The 24,531-nt window shown below is 49.0% G+C and overlaps 1 protein-coding gene across 5 annotated transcripts in view; it reads right to left on the minus strand.

Moving 5' to 3' along the window:
• The window catches only part of EIF4B (eukaryotic translation initiation factor 4B), a 968,554-nt gene that overhangs the window by 310,467 nt on the left and 633,556 nt on the right, over positions 1–24,531 (minus strand). For all 5 annotated transcript variants that reach the window (XM_069653628.1, XM_069653629.1, XM_069653624.1 and 2 more), the window contains exon 9: positions 9,601–9,841. In XM_069653628.1, coding sequence (XP_069509729.1) covers positions 9,601–9,841 — 241 coding nt within the window. The remainder of the gene's footprint in view (positions 1–9,600; positions 9,842–24,531) is intronic.

Consider the following 24,531-nt stretch of genomic DNA (forward strand, 5'->3'; position numbering starts at 1 on the left):
ATTTTGTTTAGTGCTTTGATTTCGGAGGATATGTATGGGTACAAGTTATGCTTTAGTTTTTCTGATTCTGTCATGATCCAATCTCTTAGGCACATTTGATTTCTTAGTGGCTTCTTGGTGGGTCATCAGGAGACTGGTCGATAGGTCGTCGTCAAAGAAGATATGAGCATTATTTGGACCATAGATTCAAAGCCCAATCTGTTTTTTGTCATCTTTGCTTTTCAGGATGTCGAATTGGGTCAAAGAATCTTCTAGCAATAGTTTTCGATCCAGTGCTAAGTAATTCCACTTCATTATTGCGTATAGGGAGCATAGGCCCAGCTTGTGTCTTATTATACAAGCTGGGACACACTGAGGGAGGTGTAAGATATTCTTCCAAAAGGTGCCCTCTAGTGTTGTCCAGATTTTCCATGTCAAACAAAGCCAAGCCTCTGTGCCATCTGTTAGTATGGGACACACTGTTTGTAGAAGTTGAGTATGGGTATGGGAGAAAATGTGCCCAATTTTCGATTGAGCAACCTGCCCTGTGTGGTTATAATCTTTACTTTTCGATTTTAAAACAGTTATTCTCTGGGCATCGAGACTTGAATTAATGTCGATGCCCAAGTATCCTGTGTTCGGGGTCCAGTGTATCTGTTCGTCTGCCAGGTACCACGTACATTGAGATTTCTTTTCTTCCCCTTCTATTCTGAAGAACCAGGATTGCTGATTTTGAAGTATTGATTTTGAGGCCATTGCACATACTTATGCAGTAGATTTAGTTTGCGTTGTAAGCCAATTTCAGTCTGATCTAGAAGGATCAGATCGTCTGCAAACAGCATCCGACCCAATAATTCACCATTTATCTTGGGGGCATAAGACGTTTGGTCATTCTAGGCATCCTTCATGTCAGGAATGAACAGATTGAAAACTTCTGATGCCAAGGGGCAACCCTGCTTCAGGCCTTTCCTGGTGTCAAGTTCTTTTGAAAGCAGTCCCTCAGTTTATTTTTATTTGAATTGAGGTGTTGGTGTAGAGGGCCACAATGGGGGACAGTAATTCAGGGGGCATTGCCATTGAAGCAGTTTTGACCAAAGCAAGCTTCAATCTATACTGTCAAATGCCTGTGCAAAATCAACTGGTGCGATGTAAGTTTTCAAATTTTTGTTCAGGACTCTTGCTTTGAAAATACTCAATAGGAATAGGTTTTGGCTGTAGCCAACCCCCTTGACAAATCCACACTGTCCGACGTCAAATTGTCCTGAGTCAATTACCCAATGTTATTGGCGCGACAAGAGTAAAGTCGTGTAGATCTTACCCAAGATGTCGAGAAGGGCAATTGGGAAGAAGTTTTTGGGGTTCACTCGAGAGCCCTTCTTAAAGATGGGAATCACACTGACTATTCAGAACTAAAACCTTGAGTGTGTTACTTGTATTGACTGATTTCATCTGTACATCTCTACAGCTCACATTTACCTCTTGAGATAGGCCTGCCTGCTCAGTCACACTACCAAACTGCATAGTGCAGACCTATACCAAAATGTGGGTTACCTAATTACAAGCAGCCAAGTCTTGTGTAGTCTCACAGAGTGTGACTGCACCAATTCTTACCTAACAAGTGACTTAACAGAAGGCTCCCATGCACGTTCCAGCATTAGGCCTTGGTGAATGGTATTGGCACACTCCAAACCACACAAATCACTTCCTCGGCCATACAGGATCCAAACAAGACTTGAGGTAAGCATTATGCAAGCCAACACAGTACCTCAGCTAAGAGGAGGAGCTTGGCGATGGTAGTCTTCCAGAGGCAGCAACACAGGACCCAGTGTTAGGTAAGATTATTCATATTTGTGATTCATCTTCCTGACCTGTGTCAACACCAGAACTTTTTGCTTGGCTTGGTGGTTGTTTCTCCTTGTCCCTAGGTGAGTGGGAATCTTCCTCCCCATCACTTATTCTTTTACTCTTTTTATGGGTGACCTTTTAATGTCTCTCCATAGTGTATGGTTGGAGTTGTAGATAACCTTTGGGCTCAGGCTGGGTTGCCCCTTTGGTATTCCCCGTTAATTTCTCTTCAATGTACTTGGGGCGAGTTCCCCAGGGGTAGAGGGATTTTCATCCACTTTACATTTTATGTAGTCAGCCAGCACACCCCACCTTATGTGGAGTGCTGGGGGGGATACAATGTATCCCCTTTCTTAACTGGTAAGTTCTAAGTTACTCACTGTAGTGACTAGCGTGGTCCACTTTCCTCCATACTGCATGGGCGTCGCTTAATAGGGACGGGAGACAACCTTTTTCACCATAAAAAAAACGTCTCCCCCTTTAAATTTAGAGGCGTGGAGGGGTGCGGCCCTGGGAGCATGCGCTTCCCCATCCCGCAGTCCGGCGCCACAACCCAGTCCCCACAGACACATCAAGAATAGATTAACGTTGCCTAATGAAACCAGTTTTATTAGGGGAAAGAATGGTGGAACGTATGGAGGAAAGGGGACTAAGGATGTTAAGTCAATACAGTGATTAACTTATAATTACTCTTACGTCCTGTCCCCTTTCTTCCATACTGCATGGGCGATTACAACAGAGTAGCCCTAGGGTGGAGTGGAGACCCTCCTTAAGCAAACAGGTTTCTAATAACAGCCTGTCCAAAAGCCACATCTGATCTACAGCCAGCATCCAAACAGTAGTGCTTGCAGATAGCCGGAGGGGTGGCCCCATGTGGCCGCCCTGTTTATGACTTGCCAGGGGACTTGCCGCTGGAATGCAATGGCCGTCGCCTTGGCTCCGACTGTGTGGGTATGCATGTTGGCCAGCAGTGGCTTATGCTGTCCCTCGTAAGCTTCCTTGATGACAAGACCATCCAACGCTCAATGGATGGCCCGATATCCTGGTCTTGATCCGCCGAAGATGACAATGCGTCAGTCTTACGGAAGCCCTTGGTCCTATCCAAGTAGAATTTTAGGGCACGCCCGACATCAAGGCAGTGCAGAACGCTGTGCCTCGTCCTTAGGCTCAGCAAAAAACATAGGCAGCACTATTTCCACGTTCAGATGGAAAGCCGAAGGCACCTTGGTTAGGAATCCTCGGTGTGTCCGCAGGACTACTTTATCCTTGTGAAAAATAGTATAGGGCTCTGAGGGGACCAGCGCCTGAATTTCACAAGGTCGTCTTAATGGTGACCAGCCGGATGTCCACAGACGCTATTGGTTCAAATGGTTCATGCGCCAGGGCCCCCAAAACTATGTTTAGGTCCCACACAGGGTGAGGCCTCTTGATGGGTGGGAAAAGCCTGGCGAGTCCCGCCAAATGCTTGTTGGCAATCGGGTTGGCAGAGAACACCTGAGTTTCTGTAGGCCCCAATGGTTGCCAAGTACGTGCGGCAAGTGTCTACCTGTATGCCCGAGTGGGCGAGGTGCGCCGAGGAGGAGAGCACGTCCTCCAATGAACATGCAAGGGGGTTTATATCCTTAGAGTTTGCCCAGTGGCAGAACCTGGTCCACTTGCTCTTATACCGGGTTCTGGAAGCCTTGCTCCTATCCCCCTGTATGATCTCTAGATTAGCCTGAGAAAGGCTGAGGTGCGCTGGCGTGATTTGCTCAGGAACCACGCTGTGAGGGCTTGTTTCTGTGGCACAGGGTGGATGACCCTGCCCCACTGCTGCACCAGAAGATGTGCTGGGCCCGTCAGAAGGCAAATGGGAGGTCTCTCCGAGAGACTCAGCAGCTCGAAGAACCATGGTCTGGCTGGCCACCATGGAGCTATTAGAATGACTGAGGTGCCGAGACTCCTTGATCTTGCACATCACCCTGTGTATCAACGGTGTGGGTGGGAAGGTGTATGCTGTCCCTGCCAGGAGGCGAACTGTTGGCACTTTGTTGCCCTGGGTGGCAGAAAGGTACCCCCCTCCCCCATCTGCTGGAGATCTCCTGCAGAACAAGGTCGTTCAACTGCCATTCGTAATTGTGCACTCGCAGCCTGCTGAGCCTGTCCGCCTCCAGGTTGGATTCCCCCGGAAGGTGGGCGGCCGTGAGGCAGATTATGTTCTCCAAGGCCAATTCCACATGCTGACAGCCAGCCTGCACAGTGGAGGGGACCCGGTACCTCCCCGCTTGTTGACATAGAACATGCTGGTTGAGTTGTCTATCTGAACAAGGACGACCTTGCCCTCGATAACCAGAGGGAAGGCTCCAAGCACTAGTCAGATGCCCTTCAGTTCCAGCCAATTGATATGGTACTCCTGCCCTTGCCTTGTTCCAGGTGCCATGGATGCAGTGGTTGTCCAAGGTGCCCCACCCATCCCTCGAGAGAGGAGTCCGTAGTGATGGTGACCTGTTGGGTAAGTTGCCGGAGAGGCTTGTCCGTCCGCAGGTGGAACTCCCTGGACCACCGTGTGAGGTCCGGGTGAAGAGAATGAGGAACGTTGATCATCACCAACCGAGAGCCCCGCGAAGTGCAGCTGTATCCTCCTCATCCTGAGTCTCGTGGGGGAGGGGGGCGACCAGTAAGACCGCTGCCATGTGACCCAGTAGGTGTTGGTACCACCAGGCCGATGTTGCTTTGTTGCTTCTCTGCTGAGGAAGTGCACAGTGGCCTTCTTGATGGCCGTAATTTTGTCCTCCGAAGGAAAAAAAACTGAGCACGTGTCCCAGATGAGACCCAAGAAGGTCAGACTGTGTGGGTTGCAGCTGTGACTTCTTGAGGTTGAGCAAAACACCCGGATCGTGCAGTGTATTCAAAAGAGCGTGGGAAGTGCGGTGCACTGCTTCCAGAGATGAAGCCCTGACGAGCCAGTTGTCGAGGTATGGGTATATGTGGTGGCACTGCGCCCTGTATTCACCAGTGTTAGTTGTTTGTAGGGTTCCCAAAGGGTACTACATTCAACCTTTGCCTATGACTACAGGTATAGGCATCCAATCTTTGGTATAAGCTTGTACTACACAATTTTGGTAGCGTGTTGAGCAGCCAGGCTTATCTCAAGAGGGGAAATGTGAGAAGTAGTGGCGTTACACAAAGATTCAGTTACAGGTATTCAAGTAAACTCTTACACTCAAGGTTTCTTGCATAAACAATAATGTATCAGTCCGTTATAAAGCCTTCGGAGGGTAAGAATAGAATAGTAACACAAATATACTTCAATATTGTACACTCTGTGTTTCTGAATCAGACAAGAACTTTTTGGGATGGCCCACCGACAACCTACACCCACAGGTGGCTTCAGTAACAAGGGTGCTGGGGGCATTAATACCTTAGTGTTTGCATTCAGAATACTCTTTAAAAGGCAAAGGTTATTAGAACACAAGAATTTACAAATAGTCATAAACAAGGCAAATACTTTAAAATAGGAAGAAAAGAGTCATTCAATTCAATAGGCTAAAGCCAAAGTCAATAGGCCAAAGTCTTTGTATAGGATGCAGCACTTCAGGTAGGTAAATGCAAAAGTGTTTGCACAAGTTCTTAGGAGTCTGATTAAAAGAAGAATCAAATGTAGGGCCACAAGCTGATTAGACTTGCGAGTTGTAGAAGTCACACGCACTTCCACAGTAAAAGGTAAGTTCTCTTAGGCTAGTTTTACTAGTATTAACAGTACTTTAGTAAAGAAAAAGATGCAGCTGAAGATTTATTCCTGTGCAGCTCTGCAGATCTCACTGTTCCTGGACCTCAGTCGCGGGGACACGAGGGAGGATGTCGGGGTACTCCTGAACTGGCACCGTCAAAGCTGGCAACTGGCAAACTTTACTTTCAGTGGCTGTTTCGCGTTTCAGCTCCTTGCGGTACAGCAAGGAGCAATACGTGCAGTTCCTGGTGGTCAAGCATGGACTTTCCTCACATCTGGGGTCACGCACTCAACTGAGGGGGGAGGGGGGGGGGAGTTGTGGGGGGGGTATAGGGGTAGTCAGGCTTGGTCAGTCCTGCTTTGTGGGCGTCCAGAGGATCTTCCAAAAGCTTTAGGCCAGCTTACAAGCAACACATACAATCTGCTGTCCCTTTCCCTGGCTCTACGGTTTCCTGCAGCAACTCTGAGGAAATGCAACCAGCTCCGAGATGGGTGTCCAGGTGGCCTACTTGGGAGTTGATTGGCCCCACCAACTCTAAGGGTGAAGTCGTCCTTGCAGGGCTTCTCCGTCGATGCGAACCTGGCGATTCGGACCTGCAGCAGGGCTTCATCGGGCAAACCAACGGTCCAGAAGTTGCAGCAGCAGTCCTCTTCTAGCTCTTCTTCGGTTCCTTCGTCCACTGGTCGACTGCCTTCCAAGCCAAGTGACTTGCCTTTTATTCAGATCTCGCCCATTCATTCCTGCCAAGCTGCCACTCGCCCAGCAGCGTGGCTGTCCTTGCCTGACAGTCAGCCAGCCAATCATCACAGAGTGCATATGGGTCTCCTAGGTGACTAAGCACAGGGAGTTTCGGGCACCTCCCTCACTTCCTGACTACCCCAGACACTCTGGAGCCAGAGGCGCGTTTCACTCCTGAAGCCCGCCAAAGGCGAATGAACAAAGACCAAGCCTGGTTTGGCGCGCAGAGAAAAGCTCGAGAAGGACCTTTCCACAGAGACATGGCGAAAAAAGACGACCGGGGAGCATTTTAACAAAAGAGGCTCAGCGCCATTTCGAAAAACATGGCTCCCGCGATTTAACGTTACCGGAGCTGCGAACAGTTCGCGGTCGGGGTAAATCATGGTAGTTCATTACAAAACCACTGCCACCGACCATTCTGAGGGGAAAGGGTAGCATATGAATGTTACATGAGTAACTAGACAGGGGATACTAATTAACCCTGTTGGCACTCTTTTGTAAGATAGGGTGTGCTGGGTCTAGAATTTTACAGGACTAAGTGAAGTCAATTTCACGCCACTGCTCTGGGAAACCGTATTTGATCCCAGAGAAGGTATTTAAACCTTGGGAAGCCTAGAAGAATTCCCTGTGCCACTGCACTGAAGGTGCTGGGTGACAATTGTAAAAGATGATGTTAGGCAAAGTTTGTATGCAGTACCCTTTGGGACTACTAGACACAAGACTACAGGTGTAAGCAAACCAACCTTTGGTATAAGTCTGTACTACACAGTTTTGGTAGCGTTGCTGAGCAGCCAGGCTTATCTCAAGAGGGAATGTGAGCTGTAATGTTACACAGGTCTAAGATCACAGGTGTTCAAATAGACTCTTACACTCAAGGTTTCTTGGTTAAACACTTATTAATTTATTCTACAGTCAGTTATGAAACATTCACTAGAAGGAGGCAGTTAAATATTATTCACACATATACTTCAATACTGCACACTAAGTTTCTGAGGCATTCAGACTACTTTGTAGGAGGAGCAAAAAGGCATAGGTTATCAGAACATTAAAAAGAATTACAATTGTTCTTAGACTGTGCAGATACTTCCAGTTCACCAGAGTGTCAATTCAAATTCAATAGGCTAGGGCAAAGTCAATGGGCTAAAGTCTTGGATAGGATAAAAATGGTTCTGGAAAGTAAACAGTAAAGTCTCTGTAAAAGTTCTCACAAGTAGTTTGTAAAATGAAGAATCATATGTTGGGTCACAAGCTGATTAGGCCTGCCAGTTGCAAAAGTTTCAAGCACTTTCACTGCTAGAGGCAAGTTCGCTCCGTCTTGTTTCACAGTACCTTTCAAATGAAGAAAAAGATGCAGCTGAAGACTTCTGTTCCTGGCAAGAAGGAGGACGTCAGGGGACTCCTGCACTGCACTGGGACTGGTCAAAGGCTGGCACTTGGCAAACTTCGATTTCGGTTCCTGCGAGTCAAGCACACAAACTGTTGACTCCCTCCCTGGTTCTACGGTTTCCTGCAGCACGCTGAGCAAAGTCAACCAGCTCAGAGGTTAATATCCAGGTGGCTTACCGTCTAGTTGATTGGTCCCACCAACTCAAAGGGTGAAGTCGTCCTTGAAGGGGCTTCTCCGTCGAAGTGAACTTGGCAATTCGGAACCTCAGCAGGGCTTCACCGGGCAAACCAACGGTCCAGGAGTTGCAGCAGCCGTCCTCTTCAAGCCAGTCTTCGGTTCTTTTGTTCCACTGGTCGACTGCCTTCCAAGCCAAAAGACTCGCCTTTTATTCAGGTCTCTCCCATTCATTCGAGCCTAGCTGGATGGCTGTCCGTGCCAGACAGACAGCCAGCCAATCACGCCAGAGTGCATTTTGGTATCCTAGGAGACTAAGCACAGGGAGTTTCGGGCACCTCCCTCACTTCCTGCCCACCCCAGACACTCGGGCGCCAGAGGCGATCTTCAGTCCTGAAGACGCAAAAGGCGAAGGAACAAAGGGACCAAACCTGGTTTGGCACGTATCGACAAACTGTAGAAGGACCTTTCCAAAAGGAAAAGGTGAAAAAGAAGACCGGGACCTGTTTAAATAAAGGGGGCTCAGACGCCATGTTTTGCAAGATGGCTCCCGCGATTTAACACTACTGGTCTTCGCGGTCGGGAAAAATCATGGTAGTTCGTTGTAAAACCATTGCCACCAGTCATTCTGAGAGGAAAGGGTAGCATTTGACTGGTACATGAGTATTTAGATACAGGGGGGGTACTCAGTAACCCCTCCAGCACTCTTGTAAGATAGGATGTGCTAGGTTTAGGAATTTAAAAGACTAAGTGAAGTCAATTTCACTCCACTGCTCTGGGAAACAGTAGTTGATCCCAGAGAAGGTATTTAAACCTGACAGGCTTCCCTGTGTCACTGCTCTAAAGGTGCTGTGTAACATGTTTAACACAAATAAACAAGGTGATGCCCATGGAGTTGGTTAGACTCCATATCAAAAGAAAACACAAGAGTAAAACACACAGCAAAATAGTGGGAAAAAGGCTCACTCTCTTCTCTAGGTTAAAAAAATCAAGTCCTCAAAATCCAGCAAAGTTGCTGGGGGGGGGGGTCTCTAGGGTGGAGGGAATTAGCACATTTTTGAGAATTCCCCTTAACACTGACCTATGCTCAATGGTAAAAATCAAAAACTTGGGAGGCTGATAGACCATCTGAGCCGTTTCGGATTGTCCCCCTTCATTTGCATTAACCATCTGGTCTGTCTGAATAAGGAAAGTAGAACCATACAAGTATGGTCTAAACTTCTTCAGAGACCAGACAATGGCAAAAACTTTCACGTTCTACGGTGGCCCACCTTGTTTTCGCACTTCAGTTTTCTAAACAAAATAGAAAAAACGGATGCACAACAGCCAGTCTCCCGCTTTTATCCACAAAGCATAATGGATATGTTTGGACTAGAAGTATACATAGTGCCACAGGAAGAGACCATCATTACTGCCCGATCAATAGGTAAAAACGTATCTTAAGTTGAAAGAACAAGGTGCAAAGAAATATTGAATACAAAAACAATTCTGTTTTCAAGTATGTTTTTACTTACTTATATGATGCAGCCATTGGGAATGGGTCTTGCATGTTTTATTCCCAACTTTTAAAAATAGTGAGTAAAATACTCACTTCAAAATCCTATCTGGAACACTACACCTAGGATCATACCATTTTTTTTAATTGAATATCAGTGCATTTTTGTTTTTAAATAAACATCTTCTACTTCTTGCCCCCAAAATTACCTCTGTCCAATTTCATTAATTCCCTCAGAAAACACCACTGGAACGGTGTCCTATGGTTCTCACCTCTCTCTCGGTTTCCTTTCCAATCTTGGGCGGTCGTCGTCTAGATGGCGGGTTAGTTTCTCCTGCTCCTTCTGTAGTCGCTCCTCTACCTCACGCTCGCGGGCAGCTGTATCCACTGGTTTCGCTGCCCCAAAGATGGAAGCAGCCCGGCTCGTCTGTGTAGGCCCGCTAGACGTCTCCACTTCTTTTGGTGCTGTTCGAGGCTTCAGGACCAGTTTAGGTCGTTGAGTAGGGCCTGGACCTGAAAGAGTAAAGATTTTGTTTTTAAAAATGCCAGTTTTTAAAAAAATGCCAATATTATGCCACTTATTATGCAAAGGTAGGGTGAACATTATAGACAAAGTATTTTAAATATGTATTAACAGAACCATTTTGCATTAGGATATAAACATGAAAATTATACTCCCTGTTTTTGTATTTAATATAGCACAAATCTAGCTCGAGAGTACAAGAGTTCAAAGAACAAGAGGGCAGTTTTAAAATGCGTCTGGGGCAGTGATGGAACTGGGGACAGAGTTTATTAGGTAAGATTCTCAGAGATAAATCTTCCTGACCCAAGTCAACCCCAGAACATTCTGCTTGGACCTGGTAACTATTTTACCTTGTCCCTAGGTGAGTGGGATTCTTCTTTCCACTCTCACCTAGTCTTTTGCTCGTTTTATGGGTGGCCGTCTCAAGTCTCTCTATAGTGTATGGTTGGAGTTAAAGTTGCCTATAACTTTTGGGCTTCAGCTGGGTTGCCTCTTTGGGCTCCCCTATCAATTTCTCTTTCATGTACTTGGGTGAACTATTGTTCCCAAGTAGTAAAGAGGGATTTTGATCCCCTTTGGTGAGCCAACACACCCCACCTTATGTGGCGTTCTGGGGGATACAATGTGTCCCCTTTACTTACCTGGTAATATTTTTGCTACAATTGCAAGCTTAATTGAATGGCTGGTGGCAGTGGTTTTACCTTTATGACTTTTAGTCATTTTACTATCAGGCTGTTAATTCAGCCTCAGTAATTCACAGGAGGGCCACCATGTTTCTAAATGTTGGGCTCCTTTTTCGCCATTTCGTGTGTGTTTGCTGTTTGAGGTCGTCCCCTGCCATTCTAGGCGGGAATGACCTCAGTGGACGTTTCGTCTTCTGAGGGAATTCTTTTTATTCCCCACCCAGGATACAGAGTGTCAGAAAGGCAGGAAGTGAGGGAGGAGTCCAAAACTCTGTAGCCCTTTGTCTTTCACCTTGCATGAAAGGAACCAACTCCCAGTAGGGGGCTGGCTGTTCTGATTGGACAGCCAAACCGCCCCTTGATGTAAAGGAATGCAGAAGTTGAGATGTAGTTCTTGATAAAAACTCTGAACCTGGACGCTGCTGACAAGTCGACCACTGGAGCTGAAACCGAAGAGCAAGGTGAAGAAAAGACAGCTGTAGCGATTTCGAGCGACCAGGAGACTGCTGTGTAACTGCACCCAACTGCCCTTCCTACCAAGAGACTTGGGGATCCTGAAAAGGACGACCCTGATTCAGAGCCAGTTGAGACCCACTAAACTCGAGAAGACCTGCATTTTGAGCCATCTCTTGGTGTGCTGCGACCGTGCCGGGCTGCAATACTCACAATAACCTGGGACCTAGAACCATTGTGCAGTGCAGTCTCCTGAATTCCAAACCTTGCTGAAACTTTGACGGCATCTTGCTGGACCTCCATAGACTCGATTCTTTGAAGTCTCCTCACCAGAGTGCTGGACTAGATTAGCGACAAGAATCCGACCAGCGATATTCAGTCTTCTCTTGGCTCCTGAAAAGGCAGCCAAAACCAGAGCTGCGAAGAAACTCTTGCCTGGAGCCTTCCCCGTTGATCCCTCCTGCAGAATCCCTTCCAGTGTCCTGTCTTCATGACAAGGAATTCATTGAACAGGGTTTTGGCTGCAGATCCTGAAGACGTCCAGCTGCAAACTCTCCTACTATGCTGAGGTACTGTGTTGGCTGGGGTATTATTTACCTTAAGCCTTTTGTGATTCCTGTGAAGCTTTGGGGGTGATGTGATTGGGAGCCTCTGATCCAGTTCGCCCAGGCTCATTGCTGGAATCCTTCTAGGGTGTGTCTCTGAAGTCCCTGGACTAACTCCGAAGTAAACTACTTACTTGTTTTGAAACCTTAGGACTCAATACTCTTCCAGCAACTAAACACAGTCTCAACTTGCCTACAGCTGGCACCAAGAGCATTAGGGTCCCTCTTCTGCCTCCAAGAGAACACATGCAATAGACTTGGGGAAGGATTCTGCCTTCTGCTTAGTCTTTAAATCTCTCCAAGGTCTTGCTCCCCCTCATCTCTCCTCCCTCCTCTCTCCTCTCTTTCTACACTCCGTCCCGCTCCCTTCGTTCTGCAGACCACTTCCTTCTCACCATTCCTCCATCCCCTTGTTCCCCCTCCCGCTTCCATTCCTTCCAGCTCCTTGCCCACCCAGCACTGAACTCCTTACCTCTCTATCCACTATTCCTTCCTTCTCCTCATTCTGCAAATCCCTTAATCTCTCCTCCATTCACTGCCATGAAACCCCTTCCCCCCTCCTTACTCCCCGTCTTTCCTTCCTCTTTCCCCTTGATCATATCCTTCCCCTCTCCCTCCTCCCCACTCTCACCCTTTTCCCCTTCTCCTCACCCCTCCCTCTCCGTTCTACTGCTCAGCTCTCCCACTTCCCTCCAGTTTAATTGCTCTTCTCAATGTTTTGTTGGACTGATTAATTATTGTAATTTGCTTCTACTGTTATTGTTTTATGTATCATGTTGAAATGTTCAGCGCTTTGGTGTAAGGCGCTATATAAACAAAATAAATACAAAAACAAAAGTATAACACGTGTTTAAAAGTTACTTACTTATGAAACTAGTTTGTTGCAACTGTCCCTCTGAAATATGAGCTGTTACAAAAGTTGCTACTATCCTTTAAAATGGTTTTCGACATTCTGAAAAGTATATATAAGGTTGTTTTACTTGCATGTGAATTGGGTCCCCCTCTTCCCAAAAGTAATGCTGTTCGCTTCATCCAACTATTTCTTTCAGAAAATAAGTGCCTAATTTTACCAACTGGGTCTTGCTTCCTACGGGAGTCAGAAAAGCATTGCAGGAGAGGCTACGCAATGGGAGGGGGTGGTATCAAGAGTTAGAGAGGGATGGCAGAGGGATGGGGGAAGGGAGCTGAACGGGCGGGTGCCCTGACCTCTTGATGAGAGGCACAGGAATTATAATCCAAATTTGATGGGGGGAGATGGGCTGTACGGAGCCATGGGTTGGCGGATGAGGTGTGACGATTGCTAGCCTGGCTGAGCCGCCGGGAACGACCCGGACATACCAGAACAGGTGAGACGAGAGTCCGGAGAACTAGCCGCTACCCAGGAAGGGAATCGATAAAGCCTTTCGTAGTTTTGATCACTCCCTATAGGCGAGCAAGCTTATGTATTCAGCAAAGGAATTGCTGGACTTGGTGCAAATGCCTGCCCTGGCAGAAGAAACTGTTGGGAAAGGCGCATCTGACCCGCCTCCCCGCCCCTGTAGTTGCTTTAAAGTAAGGCGACACACGTTTGAGGCACGTCATGAGCCAGGGGGACACCTTCCCGTCTAGCAGGACTCCATGCTACTATGACATGCATTACTTACCGTAAAAGCATTTGATGATTGTATCTGCTTGGATTCACATGCTGTGCATATAGTCCGACATGCATCATCCAGGGGTAACCGCGGAGTATTGCATCTCGTCTTTCGAGAATCGACAGGGGACGTCGACATGGGCATGCCTGTAACACTATCCCTACGTGACGTGTAGTGTACCCAAAATCCCTCACACGTCGAGGTCCCTCCGATTGTCTTTTCTGAGGTGAGGGAGCCTATGACTATCGTGAGTACAGAAAAGAGAAAACGTAGTAAGGCGTCTATGTTCTTTCCATCCGAGCAGGGAGGAAGTGTTGGCGGATGTGAATCTAAGCAGATACAATCATCAAAAGAACAAGTTACTCTCTTACATAGTAACGTTCTTTCGATGGGATGGTCCGACGCCGTATTCCATATCTATGACAGTAATCACCACGGGTGTGCTGTTTCGGAAAATCTTTCTGCGTCGATGACGTCGATACGCCGCCCTCGAGGACCTCCTCCGACGGCTGACGTCACTGGATGTTATAAGTAGGACGTACGGCGCCCATAGCCTCTGTTTTTTTTTCCCCAGAACGTGTGGCACCAGTTTTCTGCCAGTCTAACCACACAAAGCCTTGCGGAAACGTAAGCTGCAATTGCAGAATAAATTCTGTAGCGGGGAAGGCAGGGAGGGAGCGCTATGGAATACGTCAGACCATCCCATCGAAAGAACGTTACCAGGTAAGAGTAACTTGTTCTTCGAGGGGATTGGGTCCTCCGACGTATTCCATATCTATGACAGACTCCCAAAGCAGTACCAACGTAAGGATGTGGGAAAAAAAAAATTAGAAAATAGAAATTTAGAATGCCCAATCAGATTGCAGAGTAAAGGACCGCCTTGCCAAAGGCTAGATCCTGCCCACAGATACAATCGAGGGAGTAGTGACATACAAAAGTATGGACCGAAGCTCACGTTTCTGCATCACAGAGGTTACGAATAGGAACACCCCTCTGCAGGGCAGTAGAGGCAGCCATACCCCTGGTAGAATGGGCCCGCAAGCCTATCGGAGGGTCCTTACCCGCCAAGCAGTAACATTCAGAAATTGCCAGGATAATCCATTGAGACAGTCTGCTTAGTAACAGCTTGTCCCCAAACGCCTTCCAGCGTAACCAATAAAGAGTTGATCATCCACTCTGACCCGGGACATGCGTGAAATATAAAAGCTCAAAGCTCTGCTAGGATGCAACCTATGGAGCCTCTCCTCTTCCTTGCCAGGATGCAGAGGAGGATAAAATGCTGGAAGAATAACCTTCTGGCTTAATTGAAATTCCGACACCACCTTGGGAAGAAAGAAAGGACGAACTCCAAGGACAACCCTGTCCTTGTGAAACACAGTGAAGGGTGGCTTAACTGAAAGTGCCTGTAACTCCCTCACTCACTCTGCGAGCGGAAGTGACCGCAACTAAAAATACAGTTTTAAGAGTTAACAGTCTCAAAGGGCAGGAATGCAAAGGCTCAAATGGAGCACCCATTAGAAACTTGAGAACAAGGTTCAAATCCCAACTGGGCACCTGAAAAGGTGACGGAGGGAACACATTAGTGAGCCCTTTTAGAAACTGAGAAATTAAAGGAATTTTAAAATCGGAACACTCTTCAGATGAGTGCCTAAATATGAACAGCTCCGCCAGGTAACCTTTAATGGTACCCACTTGCAGGCTCTTGTGGGCCAAAGAAAGCAAAAAAGACAACCACAGGAATGTCACATGAAAAAGGATCCACATTCTTAACCCTGCACGAGTCGCAGAACTTTCTCCAACAGCAACGGTACATGGACTTTGTTGCCGGCCGTTTGCCAGAAAGCAACACCTCCATCACGTCTTCAGGGAAGTCCCAATCCTTATACCTCAACCTTTCAGAAGCCAAGCGTGAAGGTTGAGGGATCTGACCTCTGGATGGAGAACCTGACCCCCTCCCCACTCCCGTGAGAGCAGATCGTCTCGGTAGGGAAGACGACGTGGAGGGCAGATGGACAAGTCGAGAAGGTCTGGGTACCACGTCTTCCTGGCCCATGCCGGAGCAATGAGGATCATCTCGGAACCGAACCTCCATAACCTCTGCAGCACTTGCGGAATGACGGGGACTGGAGGAAACGCGTACAGCAGTGGGAATGTCCACTCCACCACAAACGAGTCTCTCAAGGCCCCTCTTGGAGGAAATTCCTGCGAGCAGAACCTTCGCACTTCCGGTTGACACTGGAGGCGAAGAGATCCACTTGAGGGGTCCCCCAAAGGGCGAAGATCTCCAGGAGAATCTCTTGAGCCAACTCCCACTCGTGAGAGATCCCGCTCTGCCTGCTCAGAGCGTCCGCCGTCTCGTTTTCTTCTCCGGCCAGATGAACTGCCGAGACTGAAATTTCCTGCTTGACTGCCTAGAAAAAGAGCTGCATCGCCTCCCTGCACAGAGGAAGTGACCCTGCCCCCCCCCCTTTTTGTTGAGGTACTGCATGGCCACTGTGTTGTCTATCAGAATCAGGACATTCTTTCCTCGCACAGTCGGCAGAAAAGCCTTCAGGGCAAGCCTGACGGCCCTCAGCTCCAACAGATTGATATGGAGTCTGGACTCCGGAGACCAATGACCGCGGACTGTCAACTCGTTGGCATGAGCTCCCCATCCCATGAGGGATGCGTCCGTTACGATAGTGACCTCCGGCCAGGGTAGCCAAAATGGAGCCCCCTTCATCAGATTGCCTTCGATGGCCCACCACAGAAGGTCCATGCCGTGTTTGAGAGCCCATTTCCAAATGTTCTGGGACAGTTTGGATAGCCCTGGAGAGTGTGCCCCCTTGTTTGTTCAGGCTGGATTTCTACTCGATGGAGAATCCCAGGCTGAATAAGTGGTTTGTCTTTTGAGTCTTCAATAGCATGTTCCGTAGGACTCCCCTGTTATGAGCCAGTCGTCGAGGTAAGGGTAAACGAGGACAGATTCTCTGTGCAGGTGCCCTGCTGCCAGTACCTTGGTAAACACCCTTGGCACCGAGGCAATGCTGAAGGAAAGTACATTTAACTGATAGTGCTTGTCCTCTATGATGAACCTTAGGTATTTTCTGTGCGCCGGCAACATTGAAATAGGAAAGTAAGCATCTTTCATACCCAATGTTGCCATCTAACCCCTGTTTCGGCAGCGGGATTACTTCCTGTAATGTGACCATACGAATCTTTTGAGGTTTGACAAATTTGTTCGCTGGGCTCAAGTCTAGCACAGGGAGCACAGTGAGATCTTTTTTGGGTACAAGGAAGTACGCTGAATAAATACCCTTGTTTACCTGTAGAATAGGGACGACTTCTATGGCGCCCTTTTCTTGAAGGATCTCAACCTCTTTCAGTGGGATATGTAGGTGTTCCAGCATCAGGCGTCTCAATTTTGGCAGTCTGAAGTGAGGTGGTTGGCAAAATACTATGCAGTACCAGTGGGCGACGGTCTTGAGTACCCACTGGTCTGATGCTATCCCCCCCTCCCATGCATGAAGGAATGAAGTTGGAGGCCCCCTGACCGTGTTGACATGGGAGGGGACCCGCATCTGAGGGTCATTTCTGACCTGAGCCCGGGGAGCTTCTGGGCGTCGAACCCTGGCCTCTACCCTTTCCACACCTCTAGGTGGCTATGTGGTGGTGTTAGATCCTGGGCCAGAATTCCAGTTGTTATCTGAAACATACTGGTTTTGAGAGGAGCGATATGCCCACGAAAGGACCGAAGAGAGCCACCCCCTCTCGGTTGTGAAGGCTTTTGGGTAATCATTTGCAGGGACTGGAGTTGTGTTCTTTCTTGGCTGTCTTCGTCCACTGCCACTCAGCCAGGCGTGTCGCTTGAGCAAGGTACCCTGTGCCAAGGTTCTTCCCGCTGTTTCAGCAGCGTCTAAAGTATTTTTAAGCACATTCTGATTCACTTGCTTGCCTTCCGATACAATTGGGAGCAATTTAGCCCGCATAGGTTCAGGTAACTCTAGAAGGCCTTCTTGCAGCAGGTTCCACTGGACGTCTGCATAGCTAGCCAACAGAGTGGTGTTATTGGCTATTCGAGTGGAGAACGCAGCAGCAGTCGTGACCCTCTTCTCCAGTGCATACAAAGTCTTGGATTCTTTATCAGGCGGTGCTTCACCTCTACATAGGGGTACACCTGCCCTTTTTCTTAGTGGTGGTAACTACTAGTGAATCCGGAATGGCATGGCACTTGCTGTAAGCAGGTTCGGTAGGAGAAGGGCAAAACAACTTCTCTTCACCCCCCCCCCCCCACACCCGGGGTTAACCGCTCTGGTCTGAGCTGATGTCAACAATGAAGGCATCAGTCTCCTCTTGGTAGAAATCAACAAAGGAATGGAGGCTTTTCTTTCAGTATGTTCTTTACACAATCTGAATATGGCAAAGCCTCCTGTGTGGCGATCTGAAAATGCTGAGCCACCTTTTTCAAGCTGGTGTTAAACGCCATCAGATCATCCACAGGTGAGGCTTGGCACACTGGAGTGGGGGTGGGGTGATCCATACCAGGGCGTCAGGGTCCGGGGGTAGGAGTCAGGGTCCGGGGGTAGGAGTCAGGGTCCGGGGGTAGGAGTCAGGGTCCGGGGGTAGGAGTCAGTGTCCGGGGGTAGGAGTCAGGGTCCGGGGGTAGGAGGAGGGGACACCAAAGGTTGACAATCAACCGGATGCCGTCTTCCCAATTCTCCATTGGATCCGCAAGATCATCAATATTGTCATTGTCCCTGAAGGGGGCATCATCTTGTAAATGTGTTCACAGGAACCTCGTCATCAGTGAGGTCATAAGTATATTCCTCATGAGGTTCATCAAAGGTCCTCTGAAACTTGGCCATAGGTGCAAAAGAAAGGTTCTCAGAAGGGCTTTTGGGAGCAAACCTCTCAAAGAAAAAAAAAAGAGAAATTTCTCTAGTCTGTTCATACACCCCGCAAACTTATCCCTGGTCCATGAAGATGAACCAGAGTCGTCCAGGGGAGCAAAGGGCTCTCAGAGTAGTCTCTCGCCCCGTCTCTAGGCCGTTCCTTCTGTTTCACCGTCTCTTTCGACCGTTCCTTATGTTTAATTGCTGAGGCGATCCTTGCGATACTATCACTGATGCTCGGGGTAGTACAGAGATGTGCTGTTGAACTGGTGGCTACGCGGTGGATTTCAGCGTCACCAGGGCTGTAAGCGGTGTCAGCGCTTTATACTATAGCATCTCGACAGCCGTGTGTTTTGGTGCTAGTGCCCTTTAGATTGCCTAGACTGATGCCGCTGCTGTGGTTGCCGGGGAGGCTGCTGGTCGTAAAGATCAGGCGATCCCGTCGAAGTATCCGACAAGCCCGTTGGCGCTTTAGAAAGCATTGACTGTACCGCCGAAGCTGAACCTTGGGTTGTGTGTTTAGTGCGGGAACTTTGTGGGTACCTGTCGCCAGGCGTTTTCCCCATAGCATGACTCGTGTCGTGCCCATCATGGACGGACGCTGCGGAACGAGAACTGTCTGCTGTTAGGTCAATGGTTCCCAAAACAGCATTGGTCAACGCTAGTCCCTTTGTCAAACTCGGCGGCTGTGGCGGCAGGGGAATTACTTTCCGCCTGCAACATACCCTAGGCCACCCACCACTTCAAACAGCGCTACTTAAGCATCTTAGGACGCAGGAATTTACAGGCCGCCTCGTTGTGGTTGAGGGGTAGAAAATTATTGCACCCACTGTTCTAGTCTTTCCATAGATATTTGGCCTTACATGAAGAACAAAATCTTACGAGTCCTATTCCATAGCACAGGACTGCTCTAGTGACGACAAAACCCAGGGAACAAAGAGGGGAAAAGGAAAGGCATTCTTGAAAGAATATGACCACCCGACCCCAATCTCCCTACTGTACAGGCCGGCCAGAAGGCCCGGCCACGTGGTCGGCAGCGCCTGCCGGATCAACAGCCGTCGAAATTCCCAGCGGTGCACAGGAATCAACCGAAGTGACTTAAGAATGAAATGACCAAAAGTCGATAAATATAACAATAATGCAACCTCTTATGAAGAGCTCCACATTAGGGCGACCAGATAACTGGGCCGAAAAAACAATCTGAGGGACCTCGACGCGTGAGGGATTTTGGGTACACTACACAACGTTGGGGATAGTGTTACAGGCACGCCCATGTCAACGCCCACTTTGGAGCATCGAACGACCCCATGCAATACTCTGCGGTTACCACTGGATGTCGGACTATATGCTCAGCGTCTGATTCTAAGCAGATTAACAAGCATCTGAATGACATGCATTACTTACCGTAATATCATTTCTGATGATTGCGTCTGCTTAGATTCACATGCTGTGCATATGGTCCAACATCCAGTGGTAACCGCGGAGTATTGCATCTCGTCTTTCGGGGACCGAAAGGGGACGTCGGCATAGGCGTGTCTGTAACACTATCCCTATTGTGATGTGTAGTGTACCCATAATCCCTCATGCACCGAGGTCCCTCCGATTGTATTTTTTCTGCCATGAGGGAGCCAAGGCTATAGTGAGTTAGTACATAAAGAGAGAAAGTAAGACATCTATGTCCGAGCGGGGAGGTCGGGCGAATTCCACGCAGTACCCGTGGGCGACCGTCTTTATGATACACTGGTCTGAAGTTATCCCCTCACTTGCCATGAGGAAAGATGTTATTTACCCCCCGACCGGGGTAACATGGGCGGGGACCTGGATTTGGTGGTCATTTCTGACCAGAGGCTGTGGCTCCTCTGGGATTGGGGCCTCTACCTCTGCCGTGTTTGACGCCTTGACGCGTAGTATGCAGGGTTTCCAGAAGTTTGTCCTGCGTTGAAGTTCCCCGTGCCGTAGTTTTGACCAGCACGGGCTTGTCCTCGAAAGGACCGCCGAGCGTTATCCCTTTGGGTAGAAGGTTTCTGTGTGATCTGTTCAAGAGACTTCAGAGTGGAAATTTTAAAGTATTCAGCTGCTTTTTTCAACATGGAGTTGAATGCCATTTGGTCATCTACATGAGAGGCATGGCGAGCTGGGGTGGACGGAGGAGAATCCAGGCACAAAACATCAGTGTCCTGATCTTGCTGTGTCCATGGGTCCTGGCATTCCTGCTGGGTTTCTCCCCAGTTGTCTGTAGTATCCTGTTCTTCCTCATAACTTTGTAGAAATGAAGCTTCTTCCTCTTAATTATAAATGTCCCTATATGTGTCCATGTGGACAACGTCTTGCTGCTGAAAGGCATAAAACTGATCTACTTGAATTTGGAGGTTAGGGTTTACCCGAGCCCTTTTCGGGGGGAGGATGATCAGAAAAACTGATACTCTTCTCCAGCAGATCCATACACCCTTCGAACTTCTCTGTAGTCCATTTAGTGGACCCTACGGGTGGAAGAACAGCGTTCTCCGCCCTACAGCGTTGAGTCTCTTAGGGTGTCGGAAAGAGGTTCTTGACTATCTTCGTAAGCATCGGGATCCCAATCTGCATCTGAAACCTTTTCTGCGGCTTGGCCCATAACTTTAGGCAGAACCGGGGTTAGATTCACCGGCGGTTAGATTCAATACTTTCGATGCTGCTTTCGATAGTCGCTGCATCGGCGTGAGACAGTGGCTCCGATGGTGTATCAGTAGCTGTACTACCTTCCGCGGCGCTAGAGAGCCTAGCGGATGGTTTTCCGGGTAGAGCCCTAGCCGTAGTTTTCGGGCCACCGCGACCTTTGGAAGCGTCGGATTTCTGCGCTTCGACGTGTGCAGATTTTGGAGTAGCGTTCTGTCTTGACTTTGACTGCCCAGCAGCAGGACGCTGCTGCGGATGCGGTGAAGGCTTTGGATCTGAACGATCCGAGGAACCCGGCGAAGTTTTTGGCAGCCCTGTTGTCGCTTTCACCTTTTTCGACGAAGATATTGTAAACGGTGTAGGGGTTGTTTGCTTAGTGTGATGCGCTCGTACAGCCCTGTCGCCGGGTGTTCCTGTAGCAAGACCAGAGTCAGGCCTTAAAGGGTCGGGGACGGGTAGAGTCAGGCCTTAAAGGGTCGGGGACGGGTAGAGTCAGGCCTTAAAGGGTCGGGGACGGGTAGAGTCAGGCCTTAAAGGGTCGGGGACGGGTAGAGTCAGGCCTTAAAGGGTCGGGGACGGGTAGAGTCAGGCCTTAAAGGGTCGGGGACGGGTAGAGTCAGGCCTTAAAGGGTGGGGGACGGGTAGAGTCAGGCCTTAAAGGGTGGGGGACGGGTAGAGTCAGGCCTTAAAGGGTGGGGGACGGGTAGAGTCAGGCCTTAAAGGGTCGGGGACGGGTAGAGTCAGGCCTTAAAGGGTCGGGGACGGGTAGAGTCAGGCCTTAAAGGGTCGGGGACGGGTAGAGTCAGGCCTTAAAGGGTCGGGGACGGGTAGAGTCAGGCCTTAAAGGGTCGGGGACGGGTAGAGTCAGGCCTTAAAGGGTCGGGGACGGGTAGAGTCAGGCCTTAAAGGGTCGGGGACGGGTAGAGTCAGGCCTTAAAGGGTCGGGGACGGGTAGAGTCAGGCCTTAAAGGGTCGGGGACGGGTAGAGTCAGGCCTTAAAGGGTCGGGGACGGGTAGAGTCAGGCCTTAAAGGGTCGGGGACGGGTAGAGTCAGGCCTTAAAGGGTCGGGGACGGGTAGAGTCAGGCCTTAAAGGGTCGGGGACGGGTGTGGCAGACCTAGAAGTGTCCGCCTCAAAGTTTATAACATCCACAACAGATGTTTGGTCTTCCAAAGTACCCCTGCCACTCAGCGGGTGTGCAGGTGGGGTAAGGGGGTTCCACCCACGACATACCGTACGCGGCCCACCGCTTTACACAGCACTCCTTAAGGGTCTTAGTCTGAAGGAGTTTGCAGGCCGCACACTGCTTCTCGTCGTGCTCTAGGGGGGAGACATGCGTTACACGTCCTGTGTTCATCCTTCCAAGGATATCCAACCCTACACTTAGGGCAGAATCTAAAAGGAGTCCTTTCCATAGCTAAAGGGAAGGATGACCAGACCAAAAGGGAAAAGAGGAAAGACATACCGACAATATGGCCAGCCGACTCCACTCTACCTACTGTATAGGTCGGCCAGAGGTCCCGACCACGTGGAAAATCCAGCCGCCGGATTTTAGGCACCGATAACAGCCGTAGACTAATCCCCCATAGTCTTCGTCGAAGATGTTCTTGTGGCCGAAGTGACTTAACAGGGAATAACCGACAATTCGGTAAAGATAAACAAGGTCTCTAGTAAGAGCTCTGCTATAGGGCGACCAGTTACCTGGGTGGAAAAAACTATCTGCGGGATCTCGGCGCGTGAACAATTTTGGGTACACTACACGTCACGATAGGGCTAGTGTTATAGACACGCCTATGCGGACGTCCCCTTTCGGTACCCTGAAAGACCAGATGTAATACTCTGCGGTTACCACTGGATGTCAGACCATATGCACAGCATGTGATTCTAAGCAGATTAACAAGCATCGGAAAACAAAGTTACTCACCGTAGTGACCATCTTACGCCTAGTCTTTTCCTCCATACTTTTGGGACGTTTCATCCAGTGGGACGGGACCGAAGCACTTTTGTAAAAAAAAAAAAAAAAAGCATCAAATTGAAAAATGTGTCATCCTCTTTTTATGCGTGGTACCGCACGTGGCCGTAAACCCGCCCCACGCATTGCCATTCAGTCCTTTTCTATTGCCAGGTCTGAGATCTTTAAGCAATATTAGAGGGGACGGCGGACGGGCGTATGGAGGAAAGAGGACTATGGACTAGGAGTAAGATAGTCACTACAGTGAGTAACTATTATACTCCTACGTCCCGTCCCCTTTCCTCCATACTTTTGGACGATTACCAAGCACTCCTCACCCAAGCACTCCTCACAGGAAATATGGGTGGATGGGACCTACTTACTGAAAAAGGTTTTTAAGAACAGCCTGGCCGAATTGAGCATCGGCTCTGGAGCCCAGGTCCAAGCAGTAATGCTCATCAAAAGCTGGTGGGAAAGCCCACGTAGCTGCTTTGGCAACGGTTTGATGTGCTTACAGAGCAACCAATAAATAGAAGGCAATGAGGAGAAAGCATAAGCTTTCATGATGACCCACAAGCTGCAAAGAGGACCACCTCCGACGTGCCCCATTGCTGGAAAAGGTTGGAGATGATACTGCTGTTCATCTCACACTCGTAACCGATGCAGCCTGGCGACTGAATTAAATGTGGTCACATTGAGGTGACCCGGGATGTGTGGAGCCCGGAGCCAAACAATATACTGGATGGCACAGCCCACATTTATATGGCAAGATACAAAAGGAGAGTGTGTCGCCCTGCATGTTGATGTAAAACCTTGCTTTAAGGGAGGTATTCAAAATGGCCGCCATGGCCCAAGAAGGTTGGGCTGCCATGATCACACACCAGGGGCGAACTTCGTCACAGTAGCAAGTGGAGCAATAGTCTCCCCAGGTGAGTCAGGGGCCCGAGTGCCATCCTAGCCTTGAAACAAGGAACCTTGGCAGAGCTGGTACTGGAAGGTCTGTGGTAGGTGACTCTTCTTTCTCCCCCCTTCAACCGAACGGCTGCACGCGCGGATAGGCTTGGGCATATACCTTATGGCCAGGACCCTCTATGAGGGACTCAATTCTTCTGGTGACCGATTTAGCCCCAAGTAGGGGAACCTCCGGTGTAAACCTGGTTTTATAGCCACCTCGAGAGGGGCCTCGAGCCAAGACTTGGCACAGTTAGAGCCAAGACCACAAGGAGTACCCGAATCTGAAGAGTTCTGCTCCCACTGAGAACTGCAGATATTTCATATGCAGGCTTCAAGTCAGAATGTGCATTTACACATCCTGGAAGACCACCACACTGAGCCAATCGCCCTTCCGAAGAGAGGACTTCATTTGGCAGGGCGTGATCAACTTGAATTTCTCACTGAAAGATCGGATAGTGCGCAGGCCCACCTGGTTGAGCACTGTGAAAGAACAGCAGTACTAGCCCCTCCCTTGCTTCATGCAACAGGTTCTACCGTTCTGAGGTATAGAAGTTTCTGTACCTCTGGTCTGCGGGAGGGCATCCCGATCTGTTGGAAGAGAGGTTTGAAGGGTGGGGTAGGAGGAAAGGGCAAGCGAAACCCACCTTAACATTAGACAAACCTCACCAGTCTTCAGTGATGGTTTGCCACGCCTCCAGATGAGACGAGATTCGTCCTCCCACCGAAGTGTAGTGTGACCAACAAAAAATCTAATTTGGTGATTTGTTGGCGGGCAAATTACCTGTCCCTGTAGAGGAGGCTGATGGCCGAGAGAAAAACCAACCACCTTGCCGCTGCCGCTTAAGGCAGGGCTAACAGGAGTTTCAGATTGGCA

The sequence above is a fragment of the Ambystoma mexicanum genome, chromosome 3q, assembly GCF_040938575.1.
Source record: "Ambystoma mexicanum isolate Mex_15411 chromosome 3q, UKY_AmexF1_1, whole genome shotgun sequence".
In the NCBI taxonomy this organism is placed as follows: Eukaryota; Metazoa; Chordata; class Amphibia; order Caudata; family Ambystomatidae; genus Ambystoma; species Ambystoma mexicanum.